Source organism: Manacus vitellinus, unplaced genomic scaffold (assembly GCF_001715985.3).
Source record: "Manacus vitellinus isolate BGI_N305 unplaced genomic scaffold, ASM171598v3 scaffold_25_pilon, whole genome shotgun sequence".
Taxonomy (NCBI): Eukaryota; Metazoa; Chordata; class Aves; order Passeriformes; family Pipridae; genus Manacus; species Manacus vitellinus.
Genome location: NW_021939882.1, coordinates 1,293,099 through 1,311,922, shown reverse-complemented (window position 1 = coordinate 1,311,922; position 18,824 = coordinate 1,293,099). Strand labels below are relative to the sequence as shown.

The following is an 18,824-nucleotide window of genomic DNA, read 5'->3' as shown; positions in this document are numbered from 1 at the left end:
CTTCAGCCCTCTGAGCATCTTTGTAGCCTCCTCTGGGCTTGCTCCAGCAGGTCCATGTCCTTCTCATGTTAGGGGCCCAGAGCTGGGCACAGCACTCCAGCTGGGGTCAAGCAAGAGCTGAGAATCCCCTCCCCTGACCTGCTGGCCTAACTCCTTTTGATGCAGCCCAGGACACAGTTGGTTTTCTGGGTTGTGAGTGCACATTGCAGGTTACGGTGAGCTTCTTGTCAACCAAGAACCCAAGTCCTTCTCCTCGGGGCTGCTCTTGATCCATTCTCTGCCCAGCCTGTATTTGAGTTTGCCACTCACTGAACAGTAGAGACTGATCATGTGGCCAACCCAAGCACAGGCAGCATCACCCAAACCACAGTCTTAAAACTCAAATGATTCAGTCATTCAGTGAGGGTTCAGATGATCTACAGGTCTCTACAAGGGTTCAATCTTTCTAGCAACAACTCCTCATCTGTCAATGCAAAATATGATTTTATGTTTTTTAAGATGGAATGATTTTAAAATATATTGAAACAACTGGAATTCCTTTGAGTAGACATAATTAAGGTACCCTTTGTTCACCTCAGAGAAGCATCTGCAGTGATGGCACAGATGTTAAGGTTGTTTCCTAACAGCTCCCCAGCAGAAATTCACACCACAATAGATGGCTGAGTGTCCTTAGCAGTTTCATGTCCTTTGTGACACGAGAAGGTGATAACCTCATCCAAGAGCCCCAGCTGAGAAAACCAGCCACTCAACATTTATTTGTTGGGATGTAAATCCTCATCAGAGCAGCCAGAGGGTGCATGGAGATGAGGATTGAGCCAGCGGTGCCTCCGGAATGGAGGACAGAAATCAGGATGCAGCATCCCTGCTGGGTCAGTCCCTGTGCTCAGCCCTGCCTTCCTCACCACCACGAATACTCTCAGGGATGGGAAAGTTAATGCCACTCGTTTTCTGTACAGGGAACTCTTCCTGCAACAAGTGTCTTCATAACTGCTCACACAGGACTTGTTTATGAATTGGGCCATGCTTGCTATGAGATTTGTGATCAGTAATGAATGAAACAGGGAAAAAAATTCTACAGTAAATGTAGGACTATGAATGGGACTTCAGTCGTGGTCCCAGAGGTAACATACACAGTTTTCTGCTATATTTAACATGGTAAAAAAAAAAGTCTGTATCATTCTCGGTGCCCCTACAATCTTAATGTATTTCATCAATATCTGTTTTAAGTTGCACAACCAGTTCCCAAGACACCCTCCTGTCCCTCCCCCCCCAAATAAACTAGTTTTAACAACAAGATAAATATGATGTGCTTCTCCTTGCTGAGTGCATTGACTTAAGGCATAGGCACAATTCCCCTCTTTGAACAGAGATGGTATAGTCCTGTGTCCCAATACAATTGTTATCCTGGGTGACCCTTTGCATTCAAATGTTGACTCAAGACAAAAGAATTACAGGAATCATTCATTAAAAAATAGTTTGAATTCATTAATTCATGGAAAAGCATTACTGAAATAAAAGTAAATTATTCAATCCTCTTTTGGGAATAAATTTTACAGGAGTGCTGCTTTGTTAGGCAGCAACATATCTAATCTAAACTCCATAGAAATCTTCTCTTTGAATCCAATCAGTTTTGGATTAAGACAGAATTGTTAATTTAAAAAAAAAATAAAAAAATCAAACCCTGGTACTCTCCAGACCACAAGAAACTATGTGAAAAGCTGTAAAAAAGGAATGGGCTAAATTAGTTCTAAAGATTTCTGTTAGCTACATTTTATGTTGGAGATCACTTGAAGAATACCAGCTTTGGTTAGATATCACTAGGGATGGGCACAGATCTGTCTTATTTGCACATGAGGTAATATTTCAAAAGCATCTCAGTGGCTTAGAAACCTTGCTGTCCTCGTGAGATTTACTGCAACTTGGAAACTCTTGCCATAATTAGTATATTTGTTCTTCAAAGATTTTTACATGCTCGTGGATGTAATTATGGGTCAGAATTCAATGATCTGGGCTCTTATTATTTTCTGAAATTTGAACAGTGGAAAGAATGTTACCAGATCAGATTTCATGTTTTATGCTGCCTGTGACTCCTAGACTTATAAAATAAGGAAAAATGCAAACATGAAAAAAATCACAGTTTTGAGGGATCAAATTTTAGAGGAACCAGCATCCAGAGCCCTTGATTTTCAGTCATCTGGCTTTGTCAAAATCTTTCTAAGTTCTTTAAAAAAGTCTGTTTCATTGTCAACATCTCTGAGATTTGCAGTCTCCACCAAATCTAAGTGGCCTTGGACTGTATATCTTGAAAAGAAAGATGGAAAAAATTCTGGCATATCATCTACATTATACACCTAATTTGTATGATTTTCTCAGTTTCTAAGGGTAGGATAGGTAATTTTTTCTGTTTCTATAGGTATTTAGGCAATATCCAAATCTTAAATTTTCACACCTTCACGCCATATATGTTCAGAATTAAATTAATGGAGTGCGTGTAGGATGATCCAGGACTGTTAACTAAGGAGGTTCAGGATTTTTCTATGTAGTCCAATTTTCACAATTTTTTTTCTTCCAATGGCTAAATACAACAGCATTGTTGTTTGCACAGAGATGACTTCAGGTTAGTGTTTGAGCTGATGCATCACATCTGAATGGCAAGCTGAAGCATCCTTGGCCATGCACAGGCAAGTGTTGAACCTCTTCAGAAAATCACATGGATTATTCCAGCAAGATCTAGACTGTCCTACTGGCCAAGTGCATCCATCTTTCCCAAGAGGAAGTCATGCTTTGGGTGATAATTAAAGAGTGTAATTTAACCTCAGGTGTCTTGGATCACTGTAGGTGATCAGTACAGCACATCTGGCTATTTTGTTGTTTGTTTTTTTAGTTTATTTTTTTCCATGCCACTGATTTAATGGTGCAAAAATAATCAGAGATGCTTCTCTTCCCTTTGTATGTTGGTGGGTCTACATGGGTTCCAGGGTCTTGACCAGCCAGCAATCCCATTGCTCTGAGAACAAGATCAAAAACGAGGGGTGATCATGACACTGCATTAATACAGAAGGGTCCAGGGGACCATCAGATCCAATTCGGCAGATTGTACCAGTAAATTTTGGTGTGGGGAAGAGAAATGCTACACAAATGTAACAGGGTCACCCTGGGATTCCTTGTACTGAAACATCATTTTACACAGAGGATATATATATATTTTATATATATATTTTTATATATATATTCACACACACGCGCGCGCACACACAAAAAAAGTCTTTGATAGGCTTTCTGTGTTCTAGTAAAAATAGTTGGCAGCTGAGATCTGTGAGACCAGAACTGGCTTTTGTGCTGCCTGCGATGCCCCACTGCAAATTGTCTCTCAAAGGCAGACGCTTGTATTTATCTGGCAGGTCGAGCTACTGCCTGCCTGAGACAGGAATAACCTCCCATTGGGACACACACAGAGCTCGTAGATTTTTTGCCTGGACCCTGCAGAAGAGGAAGATCCTTGAGGCAAGTTAGGTAGTTTGATTTTTGCAGAATTCAACGTTATCTGAAGCCAGAGTGGGGGAGAGAGAGAGAAAAAGAGAGAGAATTAGCGGAGAGCTGTTACTTTTGATGTTGTGTTCAAAGATGCTTCCTTCAGTCAACTCAGCTGCTACAAAAACTTGGTAGACAAGTGTATTAAGATGGGGAAGTCTGATATAAATCTGAGTAAGCACATCATCTGCCTTTACCATGAGTCACCTGTGACCTCCAGTTTGTTTCTGCTAATCTACCCACTGTGTTTTCTTGGCTTGTGGCTTCCCAGGGCACCTCCACATTTGGGTTTCCCAGCCAGAGGCTGGGGTAATGCCCACTGCAAGGTGGTGAGTGTGTATGGTTCACCTCCAACAACCCCTGCTCCTCCAGCAGGATTTCTGTCACTGTGATCTCACTGCCAGTTATGCTTGCACTGACTTTTATGCATATTTCACATTTATGTATATTTAACACTTTTGTGTACATTAAAAATAACTTAAATGCTGTAACAGACCTGAATTGCTCCTTATAATACAACATGAAGTGAATATGTGGCATCTTTTAGATACATGGTAGCTATAGGGAATTGCTCTGACATCAGCAAGAACACCTGCACATCAGAATAACACCGGGCAACTAACAGTATTTACAATTACAATTTACATTTACAATTACAGTAAGAATCTCTAGTTCTAGTATCCAATCGTCTAATCTCCTGAAAGAGACAGGTCAATTTATGTATTTTAAAAGCAACTTAGGGTTAAAAACATTAAGGCAACTGCTTGCAGTTGTGAAATGCCTTGGGTTTCACTCGCAGTGTATTGGATAGGGGGTTTTTTTGGTATTTTTGAGAGGTTTTTTTGTTAACACATGGTCTGGATTTGGAATGTCTTAAAATGCAAATGTTTAGAAATAACAGCAACCAAAATCCCATTCTATTTTTTCCCCCTGACACTAAGATAGGAAGACATTAGCTTATGTTGGAGCCCTCTTGGTGGGGTTTCCATTTCATGGGTAGCTCCTCCTGATGAGGCTCTCAGTGAGTTCTCCTGTGGGAGCTCCTCAGCCACTTTGGTGTCTTCCATCATTGTGGCAGAAGGAGGGGATGACAACCATATGCCCACGTATATTTGTGACACCAGAAGAGTCTTAACTCCAAAGCTATTTTACTTTTGCTCTGTGTTATCAGTTTTAGTTTTCTCTTCCCCTTTGGAATTTTCCCCAGTGTAACAACCTGTGTTTCCTAATGTGTCCTTTCCTTCCAAAATGAAACATCTACTACAAAAGCTTTTCAGATCAATACCAGTGAATTAAGGTCTTCTTATAGAAAAATGTATGATAAAAGATTTAATTACGTTGGCAAAGTAAATCTTGTTTTAAAGTGACAAGGAAACAAAGAATTTAGGTGCACTGTGTATATTACAGCTGCATAAATCTGCCGGAACAACAGATGCTATTATACACGCACTTTAAAAATAATGAATCAGCCCTTGCCACAGAGTGAGTCTCATTTGCATGTGATGTGTTCAATCACAGCAGAAATGAAGTTAGGAAAGCCTGCTGCACCTGGGCTTTCACAGCAGCATTTCGAACACAGCGGCTCAGTAACCTAGAAGGCTACAGACAGGCAGGACATCTGTGGCTTGGTTTGGTTTTGCTGCAGGGCTTGATGTGCTTTGCTTACCTCTCCATCTTTGGATTCCAGCCTGAGCTCTGTCCTGCACGTGGCTTTCAAGCTGCCGGCCTCGGCGTTGATCTCGATGCCTTTCGGAGCCTCCATCACCAGCGCGCGCGTGGGCGACTCCAGCCTGGAACAGAGAGGGGTTACAGGGCCTGGTGGGTTGAACAGTCATGCTCAGTCTCAGGCTGTTGCCTTGCAGACCCTGACTGCTGCCGTGCACTGCACAGCATCCTAGGACCTACTGATGTTCAGATCCACGCCTGTTTTAGTCAGAGGAAAGAATTCACGCATAGTGTGGTAAAACACATCACAAATCTGACCTACTCATGTTTTATGTCAACTTTTCTGTGCTGGGTAAAGATGCCAGGTGCAATAAAGCTGCCACCACGATCAGCTTGCTCTTATTTTTGGTGGAGATTTCCAACTAATCAGTGCTAACGGGGGATATCAGCAAAGCTGTCTACACAGAGAGTGCAGGTGCTTCTCTTCCTCAAACACCTGTTCAAGCAGGAATAAATTAGTTCTCCTGACTTCCTGTAATGTGAGATTTGAAAGGGTTTAAAGACACAAGGAAATAGATGAAAACAACCAGGCTGAAGACCCCAAATTTTGTAGTGTCCAGTCCTAGGCTCATGACCACGTGCTCTGCAGTGCTTCAGCCCCTCCTAACCGTGGATACACTGCACAGGGATCTGACAACCCTGTTACAGCACTGTAACACAGCCAAGCCTTTTACTTCAGGCAATTGGGGTTAATGCTATAAGATGCAGAAGTGCAAGGTTCAGTCTTCCTTGTTGATTATCCATTGTTAGGTCTTGTATTATACTTGTCTCTTCTCTTCTTTGTAATACAGTCTCATTACTTTCCGTATTGAAAATGATAATAAAAAAACAATTCTCCCTCTTTGGGAATAGCCTCTTAGTTGATTTTATCACCATTTATTTACTGTACCATCGCAGACTATGATCTCCTCAGGTGAAGCAGAACAGAAGCTCCTCTGCTTTGCCTGCTTTGGGTTGCCAGCACCGACCAAAGCGAAGCAGGGGGCAGCCCATCACCACCCCCAGTTCATAGGGCAGCTCTCAGGGTTTGCTTGCATCAGCTGTTTCTCTGCTCTTCCTATATATAATCATTTGTGCAAGTAAGTGTATTCTTAAATGGACTCCTGCTGGTACTGAGACAACATTATGGGAGACTGAGGGAATTCAGCTGTATTTATTGCAGCCAACAGTTCAATAAAGCAAAGGCACACAGCTCCCTCTCTGTGGCACTTTTCAAGTTATGACTTTCCCTCTTTTTGGTGTTTTCATATTGCTGCTTTTTGAACACCTTTCCTCAAGACCCCCAAACTCATGCATAATTTCCTGTCTAACTAAATCTAAATTTCAGGGAACAACTGAGGCATATACAGCTTAAGGAAAGAGCATGGTCTCATGGTTATCAGCCTCTGCACAATCCTTCTGAGCTGCTTTTTGTTCTCTGCAAGGAAGCTACTTTTTACATAAACCTTCTTCTGATTCCATCCACTGGTATCACCCCTTGGCTGGTTCCTGTATGAGGAACCCAAGGTAACTGCTCATACAGGTAACTGATGTTACTTTTTTTTCTGCCTCAGGAGAGGAGGAGAAAAAGCTTGCAAAGAGTGATTGCCATTAAATAGTGCTACCTGGGATATGATTCCCTCTGACCTCCCAATTGCAATAGCTGCCTTTCCAATATCAGTTAGAATTTCCTCATGGTAAAGGGTCACAGTGCACAGCTGCAGGGCTCTGGCACATGAACTCTGGTGGCTTTTGTTAGGGTGGCTTAACACACTGTCTGACCCATGTTTTCCCTGGAGATTTCTGCCCAGGGGTACAATATGCTCTCACCCTTAATAGAGAGACACCTCACAGACTGGTGCTTACCCTGAAAAATGAAGGACCCTCTGCTTGCACTAAGCCCCCGGATCTGTGCTGCAGTGGCTGGGATGCAGGCACACATTCCCTCCTGCTTCCTCTGCCCCACAGCAGGATCCTTAGAAGGAGCAGCAGAGAGCTGGGACCAGTTATGTCTTAAGTCACTGTAGCTAAATTCACCAGAGGATGTGTCCAAACCCCAAGACAGTTGAGCTAATCTGAGGATAAAATAATTCCTAAGAACACGGCCAGGTGACTCTTCAGCACTCCAACATCTTAGTGATTCTCCAATTTCTTTGATGTCCTGGCTGTCTCAATGTATTTGTTCATGTGTTAATCTTGTAGCTCTTCTACCAACTGAGAAATAAATCTTGTAAGTGCAAAACAGTGTTCAGGCACCACAGTAAAAACACACTCCTTTGCAGCAGTATCAGCAGCATCAGCAGCACTCAATTCCTGCTTGTATTGGAGCAGCCTCACAGTCCTACACCTTCACTGGAGAGTGTGGAGAGCTGGAAAATCGGTGAATGTTTTCCCATGGTGGTGGAGGATCGAAAGAGGACCTTCCTGCACATCTTTCCTTATGCACACAGGTCCCCCAAACCTCAAACTGAGTTAAACTTGTGCTTTGAATAAGCTACCAAAGATACAGAGTGTATTAGATAACATCATCCCAAAGTTTATCCTCTTGTCACATCGAACAGAGTGACAGAGTTATCCTCCCTCCTCCACCCGAAGAAAACCCACAGACAGAATAACAGCACTGCTGAAAGCCCATTGATTTTAGACACATTCTAATCTGTGCAGAGCTTCTTGGCTCATGGGGGCACAAAGGACCCTCTCAAGCACCTCCCCACAGTCCATGGTGTGACGTGGGACAAATACACAACTCTGGGTCTCTGCTGCTGCTCCATCACCCACCTCGCTGAGCTGACCCCCACTCCATCATCCTAAATCACTAGCTCAGACAGCTGCAATCTTGCTGACATACTGAATCAGCACAAGCCCAACCCTTTAATAGTAAAAACATAATTTTGAAGCTCAAGGAATTTTTTAGAACCTTATAACTACAGAAATGAGTGCAAGTACTGTAACAGCAAAGTGCAGCTCTTCCAATAATGAAAAATTTGGGCTGCAGCCCACATGGTTTTGTATTTGTTTGGAGTCAGAGTCTTCTCTCTCTTCCATGTTTGATATTGGTGTAAGTCCATCTGTTTGCACGGGACTTTTGTGCCAATTTACACTACTGTAAAGGAGGATGGAAAGGTCTTAAAAATGTGTTTCCTTGGCATTTGAGGGGCATATGATTGTAAGGAATTTAATTTGATTATTTTCTGATATCCCAAATGAATCCCTGAAACACCTGTCCCCAAACCAGGAGCTGCAAAATCTATGCAAAGCCAGAGAAAGCAGTTGAGGAGTTTATGCTCTGGGGCTTTGAGTAATGTTTACTGAATACTTTCATTTGAAGCAAGTGTTTAAGACACACTCTGCTTTTGAACCTAATTCTGCCTTCCAGAGCAGAACCAATTTGGAGACTAATAATGAAAGAAAATGATTTAGCGATGAACAGATAATTTGTTCAAAATCAGCATTTGTTTTCCAGTGTGATCCTCTGGAGCTTTTAGTAGGATTCCCATCTCCCAGTTAGATGTAAGCCCATACTTAGAGCAGTAGGCTGGAAAGGTGGCTGCATGAATATAGATTGTTTCATTATTTGCTCCTGCTCTTGAATTTTCCATCCCAGCAATTGGCACATAAGCCCTTTTTATTGACCATGGGTGCTGCTTATTTTTGCTCCAGTATTTGCAGGACTGGATTTTGACCTCTCTCACAGAGCTGGGCAAGAAGGGTAAATGCACTGCTATCCACAGACTTACAGCTTCTGGAATTCAGGACTGAGATAAGGTACTGCCATAAAATTTCTCATGTCCCATCTACGGTCTCCTAGTAGGTGGATGAAGAGACATTCCACGGTCTGGGTGACTACTCACAACATAGGAACCACTCCTGTGGATCCCAGGGTGCCATGAAAGTCCAAACTTTTAAAAGAAAAGACACAAGTAACAGGATTTTCAGAACTATCAAAGTTCCCAGGTTCCAATTATTACAATGGGTGTTAAGTACTCTTGAAAATCTCACTGAGCACCTAAATGCTATAACAAATCTGACCCTTAATCTCAGTTCTTAGTTCTGCAACAGAGGAAATGGCACTTTCCAACTCCATAGGGAGGGTGAAAAGATAAATATATTATCAGTTGTGAAGCAGTTACGTACTGTAACAGTTGAGGCCAGGGAAGTACCATTGCCAGAGACAGACGGTTGGCACGTGGATAACTGATCTTTTCAAATCTGCAGTATTAGTCTCATACCTTCATGGAAAATACTGTTAGTCCTGTTCCTCTCACTGAGCACATTCACTGAGGGGATGATGTATGCAGGGGAAGCCTTGCTCCACTCACCAGGCTTGATGGACAGTGCTACCCATGCCTCTGAAGGCCTTCTACTCAAACCTATCACCAAAGCATCTCACATTTTAAAGAGAGGTGATGGCATGTGTGCATCTTGCAATGAACCCCTCTCCTGCTATTCCCTGAAAATCTGTGCTCCTGGGAATCAACAAGGGAGAAAAATTTTCAGTGTCATCCCCGCTTTGCTTTGGAAACTTAAGCAGTAATTTAAAGTAGATCAGCACATGAGTTTGTACTGTGGTTCCAATGAAAGTTATTCACTTGGAAAGACCATTATTTACCCAGACTTCTAGTTTTCATTTCATTCATCATAAAGAGTCACATTAATCACTCCAGTACCATGGGATCTATTTCCTTCTTGCCCTTCCTCTCACCCCGTCCAGGATAATGCAGCATTTTTCTTATTGTTATGAACAGCCCTTTGAATTTGGGGAGAAAAAAGGGTATTAAAGATGTGAAGGCAGTATCAGCAGCTGGGGGCTGCTGATGTGCTTCCAGTAAAGTGGATATAATTTTGTTAAAAAGTAAAATTTATTGCAAATAAATTTTATTTTATATTTATATTGCGAATATAAACCATAAAATATAACGATAAATATAATATAAAATATTATATATATAAAAATATAATATAAAATTTATATTGCAAATATTTATATTGCAAATACTTCAGGGGGAAAAATTTGCCCAAGTCCAGCATTGATGCAAACTGGAGTTGCAAACTGTACCAAAGGCTGCAGCAGAGGAGGGAGAAGATCCTCAACATGTGAAAGCAGCTAGTGTGTTCAGAATTTCTTGAGCTCACTGGGGGATTTTTCTGTATGGGGCACAAACATTGCTTGCAGTATGGAAATGGGTAGAGAAATTTACACTCAGGAGGTGAGGAGCATATGATGCAACAGTGTGGTAACAGGAGCTAATTTAATTTTGCTTAGAAACCTCTGGACTGAGAATAGAGCCTGTATTACTGCAGCTGTAGCCCATTACTTCTAATGACTCTAATTATTTCTTATGGTATCCATCTGACCAGCTATAAGATTCACATTGAGCATAAAATTAACAAATGTTACCACTGTGCCTGCTTACATCTCATACAATTGGTAAATTACGCTGGCAAGTAAACATGGAGCTTCATCAATTTGCTGGTAATGAACCAGTATCTCAGGTTGAAATTTGTTTTCAGATTTAACTCCCTTGTTGCAATGAAATCAATGGGATCAGCCACTCACAGTGACTTACACTTCTGACTTCATTATTTGTGTGTTATCTTATATATGTCTACTCATACGTAAAAAACACAATGCTTTTCTCACTATTAACTGTAAGTTAATTAGGTTTTACTGAATTGCAAAGAAAGCATGCTCAGTTTCTTTTTCTGAAATGCTTTTAAACCCTTTTTTTTTTCCAATTTATCTTACCTTTGCTTGTATTGGAACAGAAAAAAGTTTGGGAGGCGGAACAACAGGTTGAGCCTGGACTCACCTGGTAAAAACCGCAGCTGAACATAAGTTCAAGCAAAGTCTTGTCACCTCCCAAAGACCAAAAGGCTCTGTCCTGAGCTCTGCCCTTCATCACTAGGTTTTCTTCCTACTGGTACTGCCATTTCATGACAACAACAGAGACTAAAATATGGCAAGAACAGTGAGTCTAATATAAAACAGGAAAGAGAAAAAATAGAGTTGGCCTTGGTACATCAGAAAGAGAGGTTAAAATACTCAATGTCTTTTTCTGAGACACCATGATTTTGAGAAAATATGACCTAAATGGCACAATAAAAAAGCAGCAAGTACTCTGAGAGCTTACAGAAGAGACCATCACTAATAAGAAAATATGTATCCCTGTTATTTATTGCTTAGCATTGACATAAATCTTGTTTTCAATTACATGTTAATGAAGCACGCCAATTACTGTTTGAATAGGGACATCTGATTACAGTCTCAATCAACAGAAATAAATCTTGCTTATGGAAGCTTTCCAGGGTATTTTTTTTTAGGAACATTAATTACAGAAGTAAACAAGAATATATTATCATGTCATCCAATTGTAAATCCTGCCTATTGCTGTAAATACTGGTTAGTTTGACACTGTGTATCACCATTCAGTTTCCAGTGTTTATTCTGCAAATCTAATAAGTGACAATTCCCATGCAGCCATACTCTGAAACAGATTGTTATGGCTGGGGGTCCAAAGCCTCATGTAATTCCCAACTGTGAACAATGAATGAAAATTCTTTCAGCTATCATCCACAAATGATGGTTAATTCCTAAGTAAAATCCAGTTAAATGTGTTAGAGAGCTGACAGGTGCAGAGGTCTAATGATGCTTTATTGGAAATCACAGCTTTCTAATTGAGCTAGAGATAAGTCTGGTTCAAATGGCAAGGGGTGCAACGACTTTTCTTCTCTGTATTTGGGCAGCACAGATGCTGAAGAGATTTTATACAAAGCTTAGTTAAAACAAGGTTAAAAAGGAATTGAGAAAGTAATATGAATTACCCTTGAGAGGGTCTAGATACATGAGGAACCAGAGGAGTTTGTAGGTATGGTACTGGCTTGCAGTACCAGGCAGGTGGGAACCAGCTCTCACTTTACCTCCAAAAAAATGCCATTCCTCAGCAAGAGGAAAAGATCCAACATATGGTTCCTCCCACCACACTGCAAATCCCATTGTAGACTTCCAGCACCCTTTGCACTAGCTGAGCTTATTCAGAGCACTAAAAAGCACCAAAACTAGGAAAACACAGAAAAGTCAAAATACTATTGATTGCCTACCATGCTATAGCAAGGGAATTACTGAATATGAGGTAATTTGGTAAAGTTGTCCTAAATGTTTGCTTGAGATCAAACAGAAGATATCAAATTAATCTAGGGAGAAAAAATGACTGTATAATACTATTGAGATCTAGTTTCATTATGAACTGGAGGACTGATGAAGGGCAGAGACTGTCTAAGAAAAAGGTACAAGATTAATGTTTAACAAAGTGAAGCTATGGCTGAGAAAATTAAAATCATCTGCATAATTAAAAAATTCTGTTGCTTATAAATCAAGGAAGGAAATTATCATAGAAATTGGGAGATAGTTGAACACTATGTGTGGCAAATACACATGTGGTTAAAGAAGATAATGTGTTTAAGTGCCCAGGGCAGGGATTCAGGGATGCTAAAAGCATGATTCTTATTTCAAGTGTAGAGATGACTGCAACTTCACTCTCCTCAGACCTGGTGCATTGTGAGTAGATTGGTCTTGCTCCAAAACCCTACAGTGCCTGAGACACCTGAGCAGTGAGCTGGCTACGGGATTACCTCCATCCTGCAGTGCTCCATCTTTCAGCCTTAACTTCCCTTCTAATCCAAACCATTCCAGGATGATCTCTGACAGTAAACAGCCATATGAGACACTACATAGGAGCAAAGTAAGCTCTGGCTGGAGGAAACCAAAGGACAGATGCCCCCTCTCTTGGCATGGTCAGAAGTGGGACAGTAAATGACATTATCACAGAGCAGGCTGAGCTCCAGCTTAGTGCTGCTATTGATGCCACTGGCTGGCACTCAAAAGCCAGTAATTAATTTTATTACAAAAACCTCACCACTAAATGTCTCCTGTCACAAGTTACATAGTCTGGGTCAAAATTGCTTAAGTAATGGTCTGGAAATTCCCTCATGGCTAAACAGAGAGCTTGGGGCTGCAGAGTGGTTTTGCCTCTGATCCCACCAACCACAGCTTCCCTACACTCCAGCATGGCAAACAAACAGACTTGGAGTAAGACATGCCTGATCTACTACCTAAACCACCTATTCTTTTCCTTGTCTGATATACTTTGTTATGTGACTTATTGCAATAAATTAAAATAAATAGAGACAAAATAAAATCCTCCTCCTGTTGGGTGCATTAATGACCACGTTCATTTCGCATGGAGTGGCAAATAATTACTTTTCATGTTACCATAATTGCCTAAACCACAAATGCATTTTTTAAGAAGCAGAGGTTGGGCTGGTGTAAGTTTTTAATTATAGGCTGAAAGCTTCTAATTAAAAGGTATAAATTGGAAGAAACCCTTTCAAGCAGAATTACAGGAGAGGCCGCTAAGATTGGGTATTATCTTGATGCACTGTCACCGTGCCAAGGAGGAAAAGAAGAAATAGAAATCAAGTGTTGCAGCTCTTCCTCGGGGCCACTGACACCATTTGCTAACGAAGTGCTGCCATCATGAACATGGAGGAGAATAACACAACCCAAGGGAGGTCTGTAGGGCCACCAAATCTCAAGGCAACCCTGAGCCACTGGAGCAGGGAGAGCAATGCTGTCCTGCAGGGAACAGTTCAGGCTTAAATCAGCTTTTTCCTGAAGTTTATACTGGCTTCTGGGTGGTGGCAGGAGGACAAAAGCCACCTGTGTTGGCCTAAAATTATAAAACCCAATGTAAAGATGGATACTTGAGTCAGCTAAAACTTGCTGTATTAACCCATACAGTATTTATTAACTGAGATGTTACATGGTGCTCTACCTTGGGGTGAGCGTCATGTGCAGTCAGTGGCTGACCACTGGGTCAATTTGGACCAACTCTCCACTACCTTCATGGTTTGATCTACTGCTCTACTTTGGAAGAAGGCAGAATGATGTAATTTTTTTATCTTATTCTTCTGTTTTTCAGGGTGTTAAATAATCCTGAGGAGCAGACCAGCATGTCATCACTGATAGAGAAATCACTTTCCTGTGATAACCCAGCATGCTCGAATGAGAGGATTACTGGCAGGGGTGCAGTGCTATGCAAATATTGCAGTCATTATCATCAGTTCTTTGCATGCAGTCTTCTGCATCAGAACTGCTTGATGAAGAGATGTTGGTCTAGATTTTCCTTTTAAAATTCTTTTTGAAGTTTGTCTGTCATGGGATTTTTACCTGCTGTTTGGTCAGTCATAAAGGAAAAGGATCAAGTGGATTAAAATCTCACGTGGATAGCTCACAGGTTCAGCTTACAGCACTATCTGCAGTGATGATTTTCTCTTCTATGATTTATTCTATTCCTTCTAAAAAGACTGGAGTTAATAGTAAATCACTTACAATGAGAAATATAGAGATAACAAAGCTAAAAAGGATTTGAAATGGTAGAATTAAAAACCTGTTGGAAAAAAAAGGTGTGTCTGTATGCATCATATACTCAGTGGTGATACCTTTCAGAAACATGTACACACTTGCCTAAGTGGATTTGAAGAGCTTATTTAGCATGACAAATTGGCTACAACCTGATGGCTATTTCTGAAAACCCATTTATAGACCTTCAGACATTCACACTCCTGTGGCACATCCATTCACTGTACAGTCAATTTATAATGATTCCACCAAATTAAATCTTTATTAACAAACTTATTGACTCTGGCTTTGACTTATTGTCCCCCCTTTTAATTAACTGCAGTAATGAGACAAGCAACATCCAATATAACAACTGACCAAACATTTTGTTTAAAACCTGCAGTTTATTTCAAGCAGCTTCACAAAAAATGAAGGCTGAATTGTTATTTGCTAAATGTCAATTTTCACACTCTGTTGAACCTTTTCTGAAACCTGTCAACCACAGATCTGTAGTCATTTTTCCCCCTCTGATCAGAGCTATATAGAGCATATAACAGGTTTGCAGTTATTTTTCATTCTTATGCAGAAGATGTACCATTTTATGTCCCCAGTATACTTTAAGGAATGGTAAATATGCATAAATTGTAAATGTAGAGGGATGCATATGCCAAAGTTGTGGCCTCTTTCACAGTCACAATTTACATCAGCAATATGGTTATATGTCTGCATGTGTAAGGTCACAGAAATGATCCAAACCCCTCAAATCCAGCCCCATTATCATGCAACAGTACTACACCATCTTCTTTTCAAATGTGCTGGCTCCTGCTCAGAGTTAGGGATGTGTTTCACCCTACAGGCCATTTGTTCACAGTCTTGCTTTTGGAGTAACACTAAGACAAAGCCAAGGACTGGGTAAGACCACCAAGGACAGAGACTGTGAGAGGGGCCCAGTGCTACTCCTTGTGACTGGTTACTGTTACTTTTTCAGCATAGAGGAGTTTGAAAGGGCAATGGGAGGGAGGAGGAGTATTTGAAGAAGTCAGATTCAAAGTTCTTTGATAGTGTAGAAATGAAAATCTTACAGCTATTTGAGATTTTCAACTAATTTCTTGCTTTCAAATATGCAAAAGAAAATAGGTTGGGAAATGGTGCAGAGAAAAAAATAAAGGAATTGTGTGGGTGGGTGGAGAAAGGAAAGGAGCAGAGAGAGAAAGAGATCAGGAAAAAAAAAGCCCAACTTGCTGAAAAAGAGAGAATAGAGATGTCTCCAAAGGGACTACTTTAATTCATGGAATAGAATATTTTCAAATTCTTAGCATCAATATATCTTCATCTAAAAACAAAACTGTTTTCTGTTTATCTTTTGCATATAATCACTCCTGAGTAAAACATGCATTTTAAGGTAAGGCTTGGCAATCTTTCAAGAGAGATATGCTAGATGATGTTTTCCATAACTACAAGAGAGACTGAACCTGATGTTGACAATTCACCATATGCTGGGAGATGACCCTATTGGCATGAACCCGCCTTTACTTAGGGGAGGAACATTCCTGTCCTGTTCACCTGGTGAGAACTGGGAGCTTTGAAACCCTGTTGCTCACAGGTGTGTGTCTCAGGAAGCTCTGATTCCCTCATTTGGCTCTCCTTATGCTATTCAATATGTGTCCTGTGTCTATTGCTGGCATCCATGCTGTAGGTGGCTGACCTTATTTGTTTGAAGGTATAGAAATCAGCTCTCCTGCTCCTTGGGCCAACCACAGTAAAATGAGAATATGTTCAACATTTCTTGACTTCCACAAGGTTCCTTCCACCTTTCCTTGGGCAAATATGTGTTTTGACTGTAATAACCTCCCTCATATGTTTTTTTTAAGCAGGTAAGAAAGAGACAATTCTAGTTACTAATGTAAGAGGTCAAATGGAGGTGAAATGAAATGGATTAAAAAAAAAAACTGATGTCAGAAATGCCTCTGTACCACTCAGTGGCATAACTCCTTCCTAGAAACAGTTTTTTGTCTGGGATTTTCATTTCATTTTACTCTATTTTATTTTGATTTCAAAAAGTCAGGCAGGCAGAAGAACTGGCTTTGTGTCTGAAGCACTGGAATTGAATTTCCAGCCACAGGATGAACAGCCTTTCTGACCACATGTGAGTGCATTCAGTGGTCCCTGGGTTCGTTGCAGTGTAGCAGTGGTGGGGATGGCTCAGCACAGCCCAGGAGGAGTAATTCTCCCCAACACAGCAAAGTGATAAAGGCAAAACTGCAAGGTATATTTTTTCCCATAGAATTCCTAGCTTTTTCTGAATTGTCTGCACCCTCGTGGTATGTCTCAGCAGTCACATTAACACTATTGATTGTCTGCTTGGTAGGTAACAGGAGGAAAAGTAAAACAGGCAAGAACTTAACTCTCTTTAGGTTTCTCCAGTGCATGTGGAGTCTGGACAATTTTCTATGGATGGCCACCACATCTAAAACCTTTCTGGTGAAAATTGCTACCATGGCTTTCCTCTGAGTCAGTAACCAAAACCACTATTGACTGGGCAGGGAGGGAGTCAGGAGTGTGTGTCTTCCCTGCTCTTTAAAATGCCGATGTGTTTCTGTTCTTTGAAGCAGAGTGTGCGAGATGTCCTGATTTCTACCATTCAAATCTGCCAACCTGCCAGGTTTGCAAATGTCACCTGCTCCCCATAGCAGAGAAAAGCTGCGTGCCAAGGCTGGCCTGTCACCCCCTAGTACAGAGAACACAAGTCTCAGCATTCCCTGTAACACCCCTGTGTCCCAGCAGCCAGGAGTGCTTAATTCCAGTTCCAGAACAGTGAATTCAGTCCTCACTCTGTGGCCCCATGGAAATGTGAACATTTGAGTCACCCTCACACACCACACTGAGGAGCCACATTCAACACTGGATGTTCCAGTTCAACCAGTACCAGCACCCACTTGCCAATGTTACCTAGTGCCACTGCTGGGATAAAACAGAGCAATGAGTCAGCCTAACAGATCTCGTTTTGACACTGAATATCAAGCCAAACATATAGAGCTCAGAAAATCTACGTATCTGTAGCAGAGAAATACAATAGAAAATTTCCTTCAGAGAAATTTCCTCAGTAGGGAGGGCCATGTGAAGTCGTTTACTTCCCGTTCCCCCGTTCCAGCATTAATGATATGGATGTTTCCCATGTTTTCTTTCATTTTTCACAATCAGACTTTAAGGTTGTCCAGACATCAAAATTCAACTTTTCAAGTTGGATCCAAACTTGAAGAGTGAAAGGTGAAGAACCCACAGCCCCAACCCATGGTTGTACATCAACCTGCCAGGGAACTGTTTAATCCTGCCAGACCAAAGCTTCAAAATGAAAACTGCAGTATTTTTTCAGTTGCTGTTCTAAAACACATTCCCATGCTCATGCACCATTCCAGCATCCCAATGTTTTCTGGCAGTGAATATTTGTATTTCAGTGCAATTTTGAGGTGGTGGAGAGGCAGTGGCCTGGGAGTCCACCTGGGTTGTCTCCTGCCTCAGCCCCTGCCCCAAATGCACACCACTAGAGAGTCCATTTCAGCACATGGTGCCTGCTCCCCTTTGATTTTCTTGTTTGCTTGGGACACAGCTTTGTCTACACAGCATTATGCACAGCAAGAACTTGTTTCATCCATAGCATTTTGGAACTAAGCCTATGTAAGAAAACATCAGCCAAACATACCCTGGCTACCCAAACTCAATTAGCAGTGAATTGGAAGGAACTATACTTAATATAAAAGGACCATTAAAAAAGCCTGGGGTTTGTAAAGATATTTATGTGCCTGCTGGCCTGTTTCTAAAATTCTGGTGTTGCATCTTTCTGTGCCCATTGCATATAAAGGAGGTAACTCACTCTCACCTTCTCGTGGTATCTGCTGCTGGATCTTCTGGCCTAAATGATTTTCATTCCTATGTAACAAACCACATTAACACTCAAGGGAAGGAACCTATTTCATCCCTAGACTCAATAAAACATGCACAATGGGATCATGAGTCCCATCACATAGAACTCAATAGAACATGACCCTGGCTTAAACAGGAAGAGACAGTTGCCTCTTACAAAACCTGGAAATTGCCAAAGAATTACTTCTCTGTTCCTCAGATATTAAGTTCACTGCAGATCTTCCCTCCATCTCATTTCAATTATTTCTGTGGTCCTCTTTTTTTCCCCTGT

At 41.2% G+C, this 18,824-nt stretch overlaps 1 protein-coding gene across 3 annotated transcripts in view; it reads right to left on the bottom strand.

Annotated features, from left to right (window-relative positions):
- Positions 1 to 338: 338 nt before the first annotated feature.
- Positions 339 to 18,824, bottom strand: part of SGCD (sarcoglycan delta) — a 321,287-nt gene continuing 302,801 nt past the window's right edge. For all 3 annotated transcript variants that reach the window (XM_029960163.1, XM_008931808.3, XM_029960164.1), the window contains exons 8-9: positions 5,198 to 5,321; positions 339 to 3,544 (exon numbers count right to left, since the gene is read on the bottom strand). In XM_029960163.1, the coding sequence (XP_029816023.1) occupies positions 3,371 to 3,544; positions 5,198 to 5,321 (298 nt within the window). In that variant the 3' untranslated portion in view covers positions 339 to 3,370. The remainder of the gene's footprint in view (positions 3,545 to 5,197; positions 5,322 to 18,824) is intronic.